The 19012-nt window shown below is 35.9% G+C and overlaps 2 protein-coding genes across 9 annotated transcripts in view; both read left to right on the forward strand.

The window, feature by feature from the left end:
* pals1b (protein associated with LIN7 1, MAGUK p55 family member b) overlaps positions 1 to 19012 on the forward strand; it is a 35605-nt gene that overhangs the window by 16121 nt on the left and 472 nt on the right. For 7 of the 8 annotated variants that reach the window (XM_084092144.1, XM_084092143.1, XM_084092145.1 and 4 more), the window contains 5 exons: positions 376 to 444; positions 624 to 695; positions 2118 to 2285; positions 3182 to 3384; positions 16773 to 16904. In XM_084092144.1, the coding sequence (XP_083948270.1) occupies positions 376 to 444; positions 624 to 695; positions 2118 to 2285; positions 3182 to 3384; positions 16773 to 16904 (644 nt within the window). Of the gene's footprint in view, positions 1 to 375; positions 445 to 623; positions 696 to 2117; positions 2286 to 3181; positions 3385 to 16772; positions 16937 to 19012 lie in introns of all 8 variants that reach the window. The other variant, XM_084092142.1, reaches the window with a different exon arrangement.
* On the forward strand, positions 4416 to 14684 carry LOC311069150 (uncharacterized protein). The gene is made up of 4 exons (XM_084092140.1): positions 4416 to 4687; positions 7642 to 8235; positions 9382 to 9846; positions 12327 to 14684. The coding sequence occupies exons 1-4, from the start codon at positions 4533 to 4535 to the stop codon at positions 14584 to 14586; spliced, it is 3474 nt and encodes a 1157-aa protein (XP_083948266.1). The 5' UTR covers positions 4416 to 4532; the 3' UTR covers positions 14587 to 14684.

The raw sequence follows: 19012 nt of genomic DNA on the forward strand, positions 1-19012 counted from the left end.
ATAACAGTGAAAACATGGATCTAATTTTAATAATTTTATAACAGTGAATGATTCAATGATCTCTTGAAATTGAAATCACAGAATTCTCTTTGTACTATTTTTTCATGTATCAAAATGTTACATTATGTTATGACATTTTGAATTTACTTGGCAAAAATATATAAATAATAAAAATATTAATAATTAAAATATTAAAATTAAATCATTTTAAATAATTTCAGAACGAATTATGAGATATTTATTGGATATGGTTAACTATTGCCCATTTTTAGTTTTAAACCCTATTTGTTCGTATTAGTTATTTTCTATATAGTCAAATGACTAGTGTGTGTGGTGCATATGTCTAAGACAAGAGGCATGTTGTGTTCTCTCAAGGGAAGAGCTTCCAGCAGCACAGAGAAGCCATGAAGAAAACCATCACGGACAGGAATCAGGAGTATAAAGGTGAGCTGGACAATGTTTCCCTGCCAGAAATCCCTGCTAAAATGTATATATACTCATAAACATACTCCTACTCAAAAACTCATGCTTCTTTGAGTTTGCATCCTCCTTGGAATTCTTCGACGTTGCTGTTGAACCTTATGTGGAAAGTTCGTCAATGATAATAGTTTTTCTTTCTTTAGGGAAACTTTGGTGTGCTAAGAATACCAAAAAGCAACGAAAAAAACTATTGTATAATCCTAATAAGTATATTGGTGAGTATGATCTTTTAAATTCTTAGTCATGAAATCTGAATTTATCCTTGACTGAACTGATTGTTCCTGCTCTTGCACTGTTAAAAATTATTTTTACTTCAAAGTTTCACGTTTAATTCAATGCGTTACTTGCCATTTCTTAGAAATTGCTAGTAAATTTCACAAATAATTACAAAGTGACAATTGTTTTGAAGTAAATCCATTCTTTTTCAGTGCTTTTTTGGTTGCTTACTTGTGCAAATGATGACCCACCATCAAGTCCCTATTTACAGCTTGGGTGCAAGTATAGGGGATTTCCACCCGTTTAACTCTGCAGAAACTGTATTTGATGAGTCTGATGGGAACGAGGTGTGAACGGTTAAAGACTGAGGAAGGTTGTTGGTTAATTGATGGCTGTTCACAGAGGGAGGTTTCTTCTTCTCTTCTTTTGTGATTTCTTGCATGCCTCTCCACACTAAAGATGGGCAAAATGAAATAACAATGAAAGCAGTTTTCATGCCCTGGTTGCAATTTGCATTAAAAAAGCAAAAGAAAAGACACACTGAGAAGGAACATTTACCTTTTGGTATCCAGCATTTACCCTTTGTCTCATGTTGTGGACCTTGTTTGGGAATTTCTCTGAGAAATTTCGGATTTAAGTCCTGTAACTTAAAGGGGTGGTTGATTATGATCTCACTTTTCTAACTTTAGTTAGTGTGTAATGTTGCTGTTTGAGCGTAAACAACATCTGCAAAGTTACAACGCTCAAAGTTCAAAGCAAAGGGAGAGATTTGCTTTTAAAGAAATCGCTTTTTAAGGACTACAACAAACGGCTGGTAGAGACTACACCACATTCCTCCCGGGTTAGTGACATCACCAACCCTAGAATTTACATAAACCCCACCCCCGGAACATGATTTATAGATTATCAAGACAGAATATGCTAATCAATGACTAGAAGATAACTACACATAAGCTTCATAAATTCATCAACTAACCATTCAGAAATGTCCTGTTGCTTCTACATGTTGTCACTTCTTCTTGAGTCTCTCCATCATTGTCTGACTCCGGTTTGAACATAAAAGGCTAAAAGTTTTTGAAATGTTCAGTGCATGTCAGTGTGAGGTAAAAGGACACAAGCTCTTGAAGCTCCGCCTCCTGTGCCGGGAGCAGCAGCTCATTTGCATTTAAAGGAACAGACATAAAACAGTATGTTTTTTCTCACCCTCAAAAAGTCAAAATTTTAACATGCTATATAAAAATATCTGTGGGGTATTTTGAGCTAAAACTTCACACACACTCTGGGGACATCAGAGACTTATTTTACATCTTGTGAAGAGGGCATTATACCACCCCTGAGCTGATTTCAATAGCCCTAGTCTAGACTAATGACATCTATATTTTGCAAACTCTCGCCAGTAAGCAACATTTGTCATTGTTCAGAGCATTACAGCGAGGATATCCTGACCTATGAGGAGGTGTCACTGTACCATCAGCCGCCCGAACGCAAGCGTCCTGTCGCTCTGGTTGGTCCACCGAACAGTGGACACGATGAACTGAGACAGAGACTGTTGTCCTTACAGCCGGACCGCTTCACCGGTGCTGTTCCACGTAAGACTGTGCTTTTCTACAACTTTAAGTACTTTTTCTACAGCAACACGTGATTTAATTTCCTATTATCACTGTAAAGCTGCTTTGAAACAATCTATATTGTTAAAAGCGCTGTATAAATGAAGGTGACTTGACTTGAACTTTGGCATAAAGTTATTTAACATTAAACTTAACCACAATGGCTCACTAACTACATATATGCAGCATCTATACAAAAAATAAATGTCATATGATGAATCGCTTGCTGTATTCCTCATTTGTAAGTTGCTTTGGATAAAGGCGTCTGCTAAATGATTAAATGTAAATAATATTACAAACTGCATATATTTCAAATAAATGCTGTTCTTTTGAACTCTCTATTCATTAAAGAATCCTGAAGAAATGTATTACAGTTTCCACAAAAATATGAAGCAGCACAACTGTTTTAACATTTTTAATAATAATAATAAATGTTTCTTGAGCATCAAATCATCATATTAGAATGATTTCTGAAGGATCATGTGACACTGAAGACTGGAGTAATGATGCTGAAAATACAGCTTTGATCACAGGAATAAATTACTTAACAATACATTCACAAAGAAAACACTTATTTTAAATTGTACAAATATTTAATTGATTTAACTGTATTTTTGATTAAATAAATAGCAGAAGACACTTCTTTCAAAAACATTATAAAAATCTGAATTATTCCAAACTTTGGAAAGCAACTCATCACATTGTAAGCATGCACATAATGCTGCAAAATCATGTCTATGTTTCTAAGCTTCAGGACCAATCATTTCCTTAAGAAAAACTTATATAATGCATACAAACATACATTGTTTATACACTGCCTACTATTTTGCCATGCATATCTATTGTGTATCTTATATGTGATTTTGCACACGTTACAGACACCACACGAAACCCCCGCACGCATGAGCTCAACGGAAGAGAGTACAACTTTGTGTCACGACAGAGCTTTGAATCTGAACTGGCTGCAGGGAAATTCATCGAGTCGGGCGAGTTTGAACAGAACCTGTACGGCACACATACGGACTCAATCAGACAGGTTGTCAACTCTGGAAAAATCTGCCTTCTGTGTCTGCAGCCCAGGGTAAGACTGACTGACTGACGAAGGTGTACTTGTTTTACCAAGTACTAGAAGCATGGAATTGGTTTGCCGTATGACGTGTGTGATATGAAAGCACACTGCAACAAAAAAATATTTTCTTCCTTTTTGTTTTGTTTTCTAGCGCACATATCTATCTTTTCAATCTAGTTATCCTTTCTGGGAGGGAAAATTATCAAAATGAAGTGAGTTTATGCTTAAAACAAGAACAAATATCTGCCAATGGGGTCAGAAAAATGATCTTAATACAAAGGGAAAACATGATTATTTTTCGTAATCTCATTAGCGGATATTTGTTTGTGTTTTAACTCACTTCATTTTGATACATTTTTCAGAAAACAACACTCAATATCTTATGTCATTTTGCTTCTCAAGTAAATGCATCTTGATTTAAGAAAGATATTTGTACAGGAAAACATGACAAAAATACTGAGTAAGAATTAAAAAAAAATTTGCAGTGCAAACTAGAAAGGTCAGTCAAGTAATAATAAATAACTGACAATATGCAATAACACTGTGCAATTTACAAATTACATAGCCAGCAGAATATGAACCCAGATAGGAAATATAGCCTAATGTAGGCTATATAAAAATAAAAGCTGTGAAAATGTTAACTACACATCATTAAATAACTTTTATTTCATCAATTTAATTTGTATGCACCATTATAAAAATGCATACTAATAAAGAGCCATCTTTATTTATCTGAATATTTCATTTATTTGTTTTTATAATAGTTTATTGTGAACATTATGACACAGCCACCAAGTCAAGGCAAACAAAAGGGCAAAAGCAAGAGTCAAAACAGCATAATTACACCAAACAAGACTGCACTAAAATAATAAATACTTTACATGGAAAAATATAAAGATTTGGTGTTGGTTCTTAAAATTATTTTCCTCAAAATAATAGGGTCTGCTTTTTTTCACGTCGCATAACTGATGATCTCAGCCTTTCGTAGGCACGTCACTCACGATTGTGGTCCAATCAGATCGCTAGGCAGTGGTGGGGGGCGGGGCCTATGCAGAAACCTCACTGAGTCTGCGCGCGTGTTCTGCAGCAACGGAACCCGGTCCGCGGAGGCACTGAGGCAGTGTCTAGATTCATCCGCCTCTCTTTTTTTCCTGCTCGAAATGGCATCGCCGGAGGATGTCGGAGCGAAAAGACAAATGTTTTATGAAATCGAGTGTGTAATAGAAGATTGCGATACTGAAGTTGGATACAAGCCTCTGTCAGACAGCGATGAGCTCGACGATTCGGCGGAGGAGGAGGAACCGCGGGAAGAAGAGTAAGTAATACGGTCACGTGTAGTGTTTTTACCTGTTCTAGGGCAAACAATGTGTTTTATTGCTTACTAAAGAATGCATTTTTGAAGCTAGAAAGAAAAAAATACAGTGCTTGAAAGACACCGAAGTATAAAATTATAGTGTAAAGAATAATGTTAAAAACCCCATGAAATTAACTAATACACTACAAGAGGCGTAACGGTACACAACGGTTCGGTAACGTTACAGCAACGTTACCTTTTTTTCTTATTTTTTTCTTAAACAGTTGTTTATCGAACAAATTGTCTCTCTCTTTAAATTATTATTTAAAATTTCTTAAGGATAAAAAATAAATCTCTCAATGCTAATACTGTAAACTATATACTGGGAGCGCTTTCTTGCACATTACTGTAATATTAAAGGTTACAATTAACAGAGCCCAAACTATTAAAATCATATGCTATTTATTTTTAGATATAACAATCAAAACTCAAATGAAAAAAAACATAAATTGCACAAAAGCCAGGTTTTGTTTTAATTAGCCGAAATTTAATTTCTACTCCAATTTATTTTTGAAGTAATATAATGATTTACACAGTTACTGCTATCATAACTTGTTTTCATGGCAAATTTATTGAAACATATATTCAAATTAAGACATTACTAACAGGTAAAGTAAATATAACGAATATATAAGCTAATATAGCGCATATATTTAGTGAAATGCTCCCCTCAGGAGTTCATTTCTCTAGTGAACTAACACGCTGTGGACACTACATGACTTGCCTGAGATATATGAAATTAACCTTATACATTAATTTATTGCTACATTATAACTGTCTTTTCTCATCTGGGAAAATGGCCAAAATCTAAATAAAGTCATCTTGCATTCATATTTTTGTTCAATAAAATTCTCTCTTCAATAAGAATGCCCAGTCCTCTAAATATTGAAAATATTTGTTCATGGCTGACATAAAATAAAAGCTACATAAGGGATTTGCCCATTGATGTGTCCCACCCCAAATTCTTGTTTCAATAGGAAATATGTCGATATATAAACTGCAGCTGCCATGTGATTTTCAGATATATTCTTATAGATGCAGATATGACAAATTATGCATATCACTGGGAAAAAGCACAATGATAATGTGTGCCCAAGATGGTCTTTAATACATGGAGCAAGCAGTCAGTTTCTCCATTAATTATAGTCTTTTAAGATGGGTCTGACACTGGTAAAACATTGTTGCTATGCAACAAAAATAGGGAGCTGTGCATGCGTAATCTCTGCAAAAAATACACTTCTGGATTTGAATGGCAGTCAATGGGAAAAGATGCTCTTTGCAGCCAGACATTAGTTACAGCATTGTTAACCAGCCAATCTGTGACCCTTTTTGTAAGCTAATCATACGAAGATCCTGATCTTACAACATTTTTCCTAAAAAATAGTTTTTTTTTTTGTTTTTTTTTAACTAGACTCAAAATATTGCCATGCCAAACAACATTTAGGGGGCAAAACTAAAATTGTAATTTTTCTGAGAAACATTGTGATTTAAAAAGGTTTTGCTGTGTTTGTTTGTAGGGCAGCATAATTTGGACAAATTTTTTGTCATTTATCTATCAATATTATTATAAAGTAATAATAATTATTATTATTATTATTATTAGTAGTAGTGCTACTATTAAATAAAAAATATTTAACTAAATAAATGTTGCTTTTGTAATATTTCAATGTAAAATATAAAATTGAGTAAGACATTTATTTATTTATTTTTCACAGTACAACTGTAAAATTACAGTACTAATATTTATGGCAGTCTAAATTCATTTTCAAACGTTAAACCAAACTTTTATTTTGGTGGAAATCTGAAGGGAGCCCTTAAAGCTTCTTTTTTTTTTTTTTTGACAACAGCCTGTTTATAAGTGTTGCTTCATTACAAGTTTGGGAAAATGATTGGCACATCTTGCCTGTTCAAATGCAAGTTGTAAAGCAACCGTGCAGAGATTAGGGGTGTGCGATATATTTTCTGGGATTTTGTCGATAATAATGATTAGACATATTTGTTGAGTGTGTTATTGTGCTGGTACCTCGGCAGGTTTAGGGCTGCCATGGACAGCTGACTCCTAAAGTTTTTGATATTCTTCATATTCTGTGCGCTGGTTAGTTTGCAGCAGTGACAGAAATTAAAATGTCAAATAAGTTTAAATAGATTTTTACCTTTTTATCTGCATTTTAACCTTTTATAAGGGCAGTGTAGAAGCGAATCATTAAGCATTGCTTTGACTTCTACCATCGGGCGGCTAGTATCAACAAGCAGTCCAGTAATTCCTCTTTGAAATCGTTTATTTTTTCTTTTTTGTTTTGAACGGCATAAACACAGCCGAAATAAGCCCATACATAAAATACAAATAAATGAATATTTATCATAATTATTTTATAAATTAATTAAATTATTTATTTAATAAAAAAATTTTGTTTCAAATTTCAAAACGTTTTGATGTTTTAAAAATAAAACATTGATGAGATATATATATATATATATATATATAAAAATTATTTTAAAATTGAAAGGATATTTTAAATGTGAAACTAAAACCACCAGTAGGTGGCGGCAAGTCACTGTTAATGAGCGAGTCATTGAGTCATTAATTCAACTGATTCGTTCAAACTGCTGATCATTTCAGGAACAAAGCTTATTGTGAGTCATTGAATCATTCATTCAGATTCGTTCAAATGGACTGATTCATTCAGTAACGAAACACCGCTGTGTTGAGAATAGCAAAAAAAAAGTCTTGCTAGCGCTGTAGTTTTTTTTCTTCTGTTTCGTTTTCAGCCGATTTGTTCCCCTGGTTTTTATGTTTTCTGTTGCCTAAAGCACAATAAAGCACAATGAACCCCTTTAATGTGATATAACTATGATAATTAATTTGTCACATCACTAAGTGCATGCATATTAATTGTATTCATTATATGTTACAGTATCGATTCTTCAGAAGAATGGGAGCCTCTCATACGTTCAAAACTAAAGAGGAACGCATCCTCCCCGCCTTCGTCGTCCTTACCGCGACGAAGAGGACGACCACCTAAAACTGCTTTGAGTCCCTCCCCAACGGCACCAGTGATGGGCAGCACACCTAAAAACACCCCAGCTATCTCTTTACCTCGGCGGAGAGGCAGACCTCCTAAAGACAAATCTAAAATCAAACTCTTTCCTAAACCCTCCTCGTTTGCCACAATAGTCCCTAAACCCCCGCCTTTTGCCACACTGATCCCTAATTCTGCATCCAGCATTAAATTCGGCCCTAATTCTACACCCACGTTTACACTTGGCTCTAATTTCACTCCTATAACCCTTTCCAGTCCCACATCCTCCATTAAACTGAGCCCTAATTCTACACGCATACTCATCCCGAATGCCACATCCACTTTTAAACTCAGCCCGAACTCCTCGTCCGCTTCGAATCCGGCACCGGTAGCCACACTCATCTGCACACCCACATCAACGGGGCTGCTGTTAGACGGGGACGCCAGCCAGATCAAGACGGGGAAGGAAGAGGAACTATGGGAAGAGAAGTGAGTAAACATAGATTTTTTTTTTTTCTTTTGATTTACAGGTGTAATGTATGGAAGCTTGTTTCCGCCACAGAATAAAACATTTTAAAAGATAATTGCGACTTTTTATCTCACAATTGCGAGTTTACATCTCGCAATTCTGACTTTATTTCTCAGAATTGCGAGATATAAAGTCAGAATTGCGTGAAATAAAGTTGCAATTGCGAGGAAAAAAGTCTTTATAACTTAAATAGAACTAATTAAATAGAAAAACTTAAATATCATTCACATTTATTGCAAAACATTTAATTGTAGCTGAATATCATGAACAAAAATGAACAGGCTAAAAACACTTACAGTCTAACTAATTTCACGCATTATTAAAGACAAGTAAACACAGTAATTAAAAAAGAACAAATAAAAAATTAGCAATCGCAGCAAATAAATAGAACTGAGCAAACATATGATTGAAACAGTGTTTTAAGATTTTCAGATATTCAGGTACAGAAACTAATCAAATGTAAAATACAATAAAATATACATTACAAAATATAGTTACTAAAGTGATTTAGTAAAGAATGAGTGAATTTTCTCAGTTTTTTTGTTGTTTGATGCAGGAATATTAGGCTGCTGTCACTTTAAGAGCTGCACGGATCCAATATACTGATACACATTATTGCAGCACGGAAAACAGCGCACGAGTCGACTCGCGCTTCAATGGTTTAAAGTCATATTGAAACGCTCACAAAGGAATCGATAAGAGGAATCGAGAATTTTTTATTTTATAACAAGTATCCCGATTCCAGATTTGGAATCGATTTTCAATTCCCAACCCTAATTCAGCAAGGATGCATTAACTTGACAATAAAGCCAATTATAATGTTGCAGAAGATTTATATGTCAAATAAATGCTGTTATTTTAAACATCAAGGAATCCTGAAATAAATTGATCACAGTTTCCCATTGCAGGAATAAATTTGACATTATTTTAAACCAAGTAGAAAAAAGTAAAAATTTTAATAATATTTCACAAGATTTTTGACCAAATAAATGCAGGCTTGGAGAGCATAAGAGACTTCTTTTAAAAACATAAAAAAATTGTTCTAACTCCAAACTTATGATTGTGATGCGAGCACGCATATGAAGTGTGTTTGGTTTGTGTTGCAGTGTGGATGCTCCTGAAGAATGGCCAGTTCCACGGGAAGAAAGCCTTGAGTTTTCAGAATCACCGAATGCAAAGATGCAGCGACTCTCGTCCACATTCCCTTCAGCCGCCATGACACAACAGAGAGGCAGACCCTTAATACACACCTCAAAAACTAGCCCTGAACTTGCACCCATAGCCACTTCAGATCATGCAACCACTTCTCAAATCATCACTACACTCAGCTTTCAACCCATTCCCACAACTATTGATGAACCATTGACCTCTATACCCATCCCAAAACATGAACCCACCTGTGATCCCAACCCTAATCCTGCACCCATCCGGCCTCGGGTCGACAGCGACGTCAACAGTGACCATGATGTTGTCTTTCACGACCATGATGACCATGATGACCATGATGTTGTCTTTCACGACAGCGATGGGATCAGTGATTCAGGAAGGGAAGAGGAACTGTGGGAGGAAGAGTGAGTAAGGAAGTCTTGCATTTTTTTGTAGTTTTATGTAACTATGATTTACTCACACTCGTGACTTTCAAAACCTGGATGGCATTCTTCTGGAGGTTCAGCAGAATGTCTGAGGGGTCATTAACACAGAATATCTTTTTGCATTTAAAAAGGTTTCAAGATATGTTTTTTTGTCATTGCATAATTGCATTATATGTTTTGCCCCCCACATTAAAACCACAGAGCTTTGATCATAAAACTAAACATTTAAATATCATCTTACTAAGACTCAGTTTGCTCAGTTTGTGCCTCTGAATGAATTAAATGTTTTTTTTTCCTTCAAGTATGACCTTCATATTCTCTCCTTTGAGCCATAAAAGCTTGATGTATCAACAAACATGCAAATATATTTTAACTTTTTTTTTCTTCTTTTTTTTTCAATAAACTTCTATTTAAAAATAAAATTGGACTATTATTTCACAGGGCTCGACATTAAGTGCTTGTCAAGTGGGGGGGAATTTTTGGATTAAATATAATTTATAATGAACCAATATTCTCATCAGTGTTCGATCAGCTTTTACATACTTAAATCTGCAGATTTTTTATATTTACCCCAGGTTGTGCGTCATCTTTCATTTTTAAGGGCTTAATCAATAAATTTAATTATAAGGTAATAATAGGACACTATTGGGCTGTTACCAATCAAATGAAATAATTTGCACTGCAAAATTACAACTGCAATAAATAATGTTATGAGTTTAATGTTTTAAATGTTTGTAAGAAATGTTGGAAAAAATGCAGTGCTACTTTTAAACATGAAACTAAACCGCCAGTAGGTGGCGGCAAGTCATTTAATGAGTGAGTCATGCATTCAACCGATTCATTCAAAATGCTGAATCATTCAGTAACATATCGCCGCTGTTGCTTTGAGAATGCGCAATAGTTCTGCTGTGGTCTTTGTTTAAAACTATTTTCGTTTGCGAAACAAAAACAGTCAATATTGTGTCTAAAATGTAAGTGACTTAATATTTACTTGTTTATTCAACTATAAAATCAATGTAACTGTTTCAGTCATGATAATATTCGACAAAACAGCTCCCTTGGTTGTTTTATGTTGCTTGCCTTAACATAACATGTTATAAATAAATAAAAAACTCAACTTTTTGAATCTTTACCTCAGTATGTTTCTTCTGTGAGTTTATTTATGCTGTTACGCTCATTTGTTTTGATTTCTCTAGGGCTTTCACTAACGATTATTTTGCTATTTGAGTAATTGGTTGATTATTTTGATGATTTATCGAGTAATCAGATATTTGTTTGCGGTAATAAAAATAGACCTAAAAACCTAAGGCTTTTAAAATGACTTAAAATACATATATAATAACAGTGAGGCAATCATATTTGGTTCAAATAAAGTATCAAAAGCAAGTAACCATATGGTTTAATAGAACAACACTGTTAAAATACATAATATAAACAATCATCTTATGTACATTATGTAACTAACAAATGCCTGCAGAGGGCGCCAACAGCCTGGTGTTGTTACACTTTACAGCAGATAAAATCCTTGTTATTATCGGCCAAACAACGTTTAATCCAAACTTGTTCTTAATCTTTAATATTTAGACCCTTCTTTACAATAGAAATGCTACAGCCAGTGTGATTTCTTGAACAAGAATATGTGGACATCAAAACACTCACAGGCAAGGGACTTTTATTTTGAAATTGCAATGAACAGTTTGCATATTTAGAAACATATTGATGTATTCTCCTGTGTTGACGTATGGTTATAAATGATTTACCTTTCAAATCTGATGAAATGGCGCACATTGCGTTCCCGGATGAACGTTATAAACAACATATACTCGCAGCATTTGCATAGATGGAGTTTGAGATGCTCCACGCATGTAAATGATAACAGTTTTTGTGGAGCAGCATTTACTGTGAATGGAGACGCACCTTACCTACACGCATGCACATAATTAAAGCGCATATTAAACCAGCAGCCATATATTTATTTAATTGAATTGAATTGAAATCTTTGTGAATTCACAATAGCAAGGATTTTTTTTGGAGTAATCTAATTTAATTGAGGAATCGTGACAGCCCTAGATTTCTCCACGAAAGTCTCTCACAAAGAGACAGGAGCGAGTCTTTAAAAGCGCAATCTTGCGCTTGATTGAAATATCAATCGCCGTTTACACTGAATGTAATAAAATCAGAATCATTCTCGCATTTTGATGCTGACCCAGTTTTTTTTTTTTTTGTCTCTGAAGTTTTAATCAGGCTACTTTTCCAGTCGGTAAAGTAAAATTCTCTTTCACTTTCACCTTCAAAAAATCCACATGTCCCGGACAAGCAGACAAGCGTTAATGTCGAGCCCTGTTTCCTATGTCCAGCTTTACCGTGTTAAACATTACACTAGTTTACTGTTGTTGTTGTTGTTGTTGTAACCAGTGTGTGGGTCCATGCACATGTCATGGATTTGTTTTGTGTTACAGTGTTGATTCTGGGGAAGATTGGAACCTTCTACTGGAAAGTTCACCTGCTCAATCACAACGGAGATGCAATCCTTCTACACCTACCTCACCACGAGGCAAACTCACTGTTTCCACTTCCGAATCATCTCCTGAAGCCACACCCACCACTGAAGCCACCATTAAACCTGCCCCTGAAGCCACTTCCACACCCCTTAATAATTCCACTCTTGAAGCCACACCCATCCCTTGTCCAGCTCCAACCTTACCGCGACGGAGAGGCCGGCCCCGTAAGCATGCTTTAAAACCCACCCTCACACCTGAACCTACCTCTGAACCCGCTTATCTAACACCGGCTGCTGATTCGACTCCCATAGCCATCTCTGATCCCACCCTAACATCAAGTTTGGAGCCCACGTTCTCCATCAACTCCGAACCCAATCCAGAACCTGCATCTACCTCTGAAGTTATCCCTCAACCCACTTCTACCGGAGAGAGATTAAATCCCGCTGCGACTTCTTCACCGAGGCAAGCCAGAGGCAGGTCATCATCTACCTTGGATTCACCCTGGGCGAAAGTAGAAAATGACAGTAAGCCAGATAAGTGGCTTGAAATCAACGATGAAGATGAGGAACCGGTACTACCGAATTTTTCCCCTAAGCGTCCTCCAGGTCCGCAGCTCATGACGGACTCAACGTACACACCCTTACAGTTGTTCCAATTGCTTTTCACCAGCTCTACCATCAAGACAATCGTCAGAAACACCAATAGCAATGCCGAAAAGAGGGCAAAAGCTGGAAAGAAGCTTGAAAGAAGTACCTGGGTACCTCTAACCGTAGCCGAGTTTTACTCGTATGTGGCGTTAGTAGTCTACATGGGTCTAGTGAAAGTGAAGTCTATTGCGGACTACTGGGTGCAAAAGCGAATGTACAATTTTCCCTACCCACAATCCATCATGTCCCGAGCAAGATTTCAAGCCATCTCCTGGAATCTTCACCTTTGTGATCTTCAGGAAGATGAGAAGAACAACAAAAAGAAAGGCACCCCAGGTTATGACAGACTGCTCAAAATCAAGCCCCTGTATACAGACGTTCTTTCAGCGTGTAAGAAACACTTTCACCCCAACAGAGAGATTTCGGTGGATGAGAGAATTGTCGCTACCAAAGCTAGGATTGGACCGAAGCGATGTTTGAATGACAAACCAACTAAATGGGGTTACAGACTCATCGTTCTTGCCGATTTGTCGTGCGGGTACACCTGGAATTTCTTCGTGTATGAAGGAAAGACGTCTACATCATCGGGTAAAGGCGTCGGGTACGATTCGGTAATGAGACTCCTGGATCACAAAGACCTCGGCAAAGGTTATAGATTATACACAGACAATTTCTACACCACCCCGACTCTTTTCTTGGATTTGTTGAAAAACGGTATTCTCGGTTGTGGCACTTTGCGTCAAACCTCCAGTTTACCAGAGACCAACGACCTAAGCGAAAGATCTGAAAGAGGATCCATCCGCTGGTGTCGACAAGGTCCTCTTCTGTTTGTCAAATGGATGGACATGAGAGAAGTCCTCATGTGTTCAACAATTCACAAGGCTTTCACGGAGGACACGGTCACCAGGAACGCCAAGGGTGTCGATGGTGTGTGGAAAACACGTCCGATCCCTGTTCCATCTGCTGTGAAGGACTACAGCAAATATATGGGAGGTGTTGATCTCTCGGATTGCCTTATAGAGTATTATAATGTCCTCCACAAGTCCACAAATTGGTACAAGGCCTTCTTCTTCCATTTTCTTGACGTCGCCGTGGTCAACAGTTTCATCCTCCACCAACATTTGGCGAAAGCTCAAAAAAAGACCCCTCTCACCCATAAATTGTTCAGGGAAGAACTTGTGTCGGAGTTGGCAAGTGTTGGCCAAGGCAAAAATCCTTCTTCATCTGCTGCCAAAGATCCCTGGACATCTGCATCCAAAGAGTCCAGCACACCGTTCGCCATAAGAAAGTCGGCACATGTGCCTTCCGGCCCTGTCGAATCGAACATGTACTCGCCATCCGGCACAGAGTCGTCCCCCCCACCCTCGCCCGCACAGACGGAGCAATGCTATCCGGAGTATTTCGGTTCAGATGCTTCGCATGGGAGGAGATTGTGTGTCATGTGCAAACTACAAGGAAATAAAGTCAAGACTCCCATTTACTGCTCCCACTGCAAGGTGGCATTGTGCTTCGTTTCGTCACGTAATTGCTTCAGGAAATGGCACATAGAGGGACACATGGAAGATTCGTAGACATGTTGCATGTTTGGTGGTTTTTTGGCCTTTAATGACCATTTTGTATGAACTTGTTACTTGTATAGGTATGACTGTATTAAATACAACTAAAACGATATAGTCTCTTGTTATTCTTGTTGTATTTTTATCAGGTGCTTTCTTACTAAAATGGCTTACAGTGCATGCATGGGCGCTGCTAAAATCCAATATTCATTTTCAAAAGAAATGTTTACTAGTATTTAAAGGCAAAGTGTGTCTTTTTGTACATTAAAATACCTTCTCGTTTGAGGTCTACACGGAGGACCCGAGACCCGTGCGGGTTTATATTTTAAATGGTCTGCCGGGTTCCGGGTCCGGGTCGGGTCCCAATCTATTACTTTGGGTCCCGGGTCTGTTTAACATTGTGTGTAATACCCGAGTCGATCGGACTCGGAGAACACCCGGCCGTGATCAGAGTCAGTCAGCACTGCTTGTGTGTTTTTTGTAACTTGCAACTTGTAAAATTAGGATAAGAAAAGTGTGAGCCGGGAAAACACACAGAAATTGCACTAAAAAGCTCTTCAGGTTGCTCCAGCTAACGCGAATGTGCAGTCTCAAGCACATCATGTTTTTATGGCAACCAGAGCTTCTGCAGTGACACAATGACTTTACCAATTGACGATTGGCTCAAGGCGGGACTTATTCCGTCAAGCCGCGCTTTACACTTTCTCCCATTTTTATAATAATATGAATGAACCGTCTTGTTTAATCTTAGTTTTGGTGGTCACTGGTCAGACTCGGCGCAGAGAGCACAGAGATGATAAATAATAAATAAATAATGCTAACGTCAGCGGCCATGGCACTGAACGAGCAATCGTTATTATATTAACTCGAGTCGAAATGCAAATCTGCAAAGTCGCATTGGTCATCCGTCACTGTGACATCAAGTGAACTTTTGCATTTTGGGACCCGTGTAGACCTCTTTTTATTTTAATTTTAGTTCAAGTTTTAGTAATTTAGTTGTGTTTGATGCTTTTCTCTGTATTTTTTTTTTTGTGTGTGTGTGATAAATGCCTTGGCACCTATAGATAAAATGTGGTTCAAGGATTTTTATATATATTTTTTTTTCCCATTAACGTGGTTTTCATTTTGGCCAACTATAATGAAAGTTGAAATTGATCATCATTTTTGCAGTTCTATTTGACATTAGTGGCACAAAACGTACACACTTTGGCTTTAAGACGTATTCTAGCATTGTTTATTATGTGTACGGTTTGTTTCGCCATTCAAGATTCATCATGAGCAGCTCGTTTTGTATTTTTCCCATTTTTATTCCGAATTAGCAGTAGGTAAAGCAAATGTATTATGACATTGCTCGTATATTTTGAATGGTCATTGGTGTCCCAAAACTTTTTTGAACTCCAAACTTAAAAAAAAAAAATTGCAGTTTGGTCTAATTTAGTTATCAGTAAAATAATTGTGTTTTGGGAATACTTTAGGAAAACTTGCCAGGTAGGTATTTTCACAACCTTGATTTATAAATCTGTATATAATTGACTACGAGTTTAGACCAAAAATTTAAACTTGTCATTGCTTACTCTCCCTCAAGCCGTTCCAAACCCGTAAGACTTTGGTTCATCTTCGGAACATAAATGAAGATCTTTATAATGAAATCTGAGAGTTTTCTGTCCCTCCATTGACAGCGACGCAACTAACACTGTGACGCTTCAAAAAGTTCATAAAGAGATCGTAAAACTAATCCATATTAATTGAGCGATTTAGTCCAAATTTTCTGAAGAGACTCGCTTTATATGACGAACAGAATGAATTTAGGCTTTTATTCACATATAAACATTGATCAGCGAACATAAACAGAATGTGTAACACGAGAATGAACCTCATTGGTTCTCGCACGTCAAGCGAACATGCTTGAGCTTCTGTCATAACTAATGTGTGCGTTGATTAGTGTTTATATGTGAAATATAATAACATTTTTGGGTGAAATATCCCTTTAAAATAACCTGTTGCAAAAAAACTTTAATGGTGCATTTTGTTTTATATATTGATGGATGTTTCATTGTCAGTGTAAAGTTATTGACGACAAATCCAATCTAAAACTATATTGAACAGTGAACGTTACAACATATTCAGCTCATTACATCTGTATTTGGCTTGTTTCATTCTCTGGTTTACATTTCACTTGTTTGTGTTTTTGTATTTCATAGTCCCTGCAAGCGCTGTGTTCCTCAGATCTTAAACCGTACATCATCTTCATCAGGCCTTCTCCTCCTCTTCCTCCTCTTCCTCCTCAGGAGCGATTCTCCTCCCTGCTGGCCCGAGGAGTGAAGAAACACACGGTCTTCATGTTAAACATTCTCCTTCAGATCATGTACGCTAGCAGTCAAACGTTTGACGCGTCTACTCAATCTTAATCTCTTCATAAAACAAAAGGTTCCAAAAGGGGTTTCACTATATTCATCTTTGGTTTATCAAAGAACCTTTCGAGTGATCCGTTCTTAATTATTTTATTTTTTTTTTAGCATGAGGAACATTTTAATAAGCTACCTTTTTTTGAACAGAAAGTTTTAATGAACGTTCAAGGTTCTTCATGGAACAATCAATGCCGATAAATAACTTTTTAGAGTGTAGGACATTATTAATAACTTAATAGTGAAGTAAAAAAAAAAAAAAAAAGGGTAATTATGTAGTGACCAAAATATGTTACACAAATAGAAATGGTGCATCCTGGGATGCTTTCTAAATACAAATAAACAGGTTTACATGTATGCTGGACACTTCACTATCTGATCCAAATCATCCTTTTAAAAATATTTTTCCAAAAAATTGCATGTGGAACAATTTATTTTTGTCTGGAATAATAATTTCAAGCATTTAAGAAGGAGCCTTTAGATAAAAATGCTTTTAACCCTCTGGTGCTGGTTAAAAATTACCAATTTTTCCAATGAAATGAAAGTAGGCCTACTGTATTTTAGTTCAATAATATTTTTTTTTATTATTTAATTTTTTTTTTTTTTTAGGGCATTTTATGGTACTAAATTATATTTATGGAATAGTTATGATTCAATTATTACTTAACTTTTGAGCATACCGGTAGACCTGAAAATGAAATTTCCAACTTAAACTGTTGTAAATCTTGAATGCTTTGGAGCAACAGACTTAAGTTTGGTCTCTTTTAAAGACGACACTTGGCAGATTATTAAGTGGGAAAAAAAAAAGTGAACTTAAAAAAAGTTGTAGAATTGTGTAGGCCTATTATTATGAAAAATGCACAAAAATACTTTAAAATTGGTAATGAAATATATATTTTCCAAAACAGTTTTAGAGTAAAACATAAGCCATAAATCTAAATAAGTTGTGTTTCAAATTTGAGGTTGATATCTCAAAATATTGGCTTTCTTTTAGTAAGATTTTATTTGGGCGCAGTACCAAACGCTTCCACTAGATGAAATTCGTCTCCCATTCACTTCCAATGCGCTCATTTTTGATTGCGAACAGTACAATTATGACTCTTTTTCAGGACCATTTAACCTTTTTGAATCATGTCCATGAATTTTTTTAATTAAAAAAAATAATAAAAATTCACATAGCAAGTGCCAAACCCTTTACCAAGTTTTGTACCATAAAAAAAATCTAAACATTATTTTTTTCTGTCAAAAATGAGCGAACAGCACCAGATGGTTAAGATCATGAGAAAAATAATAATAATTGGTAACACTTAACAATAAGGTTTAATTTATTTTACTACATTACTTAACATAAACTAAGAATGAGAAATACTTCTAAAGCATATAGCCTACAGGTGAAACTCGGAAAATTAGAATATCGTGCAATTTAAGGTTCATTTATTTGAAAATGTGAACTAATACATTATATAGACTCATTACATGCAAAGTGAGATATTTCAAGCCTTTATTTGTTATAATTGTGATGATTATTGCTTACAGCTTATGAAAACCCTAAATTCAAAATCTCAGAAATGTTTTTAATTTTCATAAGCTGTAAGCCATAATCATCACAATTATAACAAATAAAGGCTTGAAATATCTCACTTTGCATGTAATGAGTCTATATAATGTATTAGTTTCACCTTTTAAGTTGAATTACTGAAATAAATTAACTTTTGCACAATATTCTAATTTTTCGAGTTTCACCTGTATTATTCTTAATATTTTTCATATCAAATGTTGTAATATTGTTCATATTATTTAATGGACCTGAGGCTGAGCTGACATGAACTAACAGTGAACAGTTGTATTTGTATTAGCTAATGATAACAAAGATTAATACTGTAACAAACGTATTTCATAGTTATTAGTGTGTCCAAACCTTTGACTGCTAGATGAGCGGTTTGCTTGTATGTGTGTGTGTGTGTGTGTGTGTGTGTGTATATAATGGGAAAACACTTTCTCTTTGATCGATGTTGGCTAAACGATACTGATCGAGT

The sequence above is a fragment of the Abramis brama genome (genome assembly GCF_963993115.1).
Source record: "Abramis brama genome assembly, chromosome: 18".
In the NCBI taxonomy this organism is placed as follows: Eukaryota; Metazoa; Chordata; class Actinopteri; order Cypriniformes; family Leuciscidae; genus Abramis; species Abramis brama.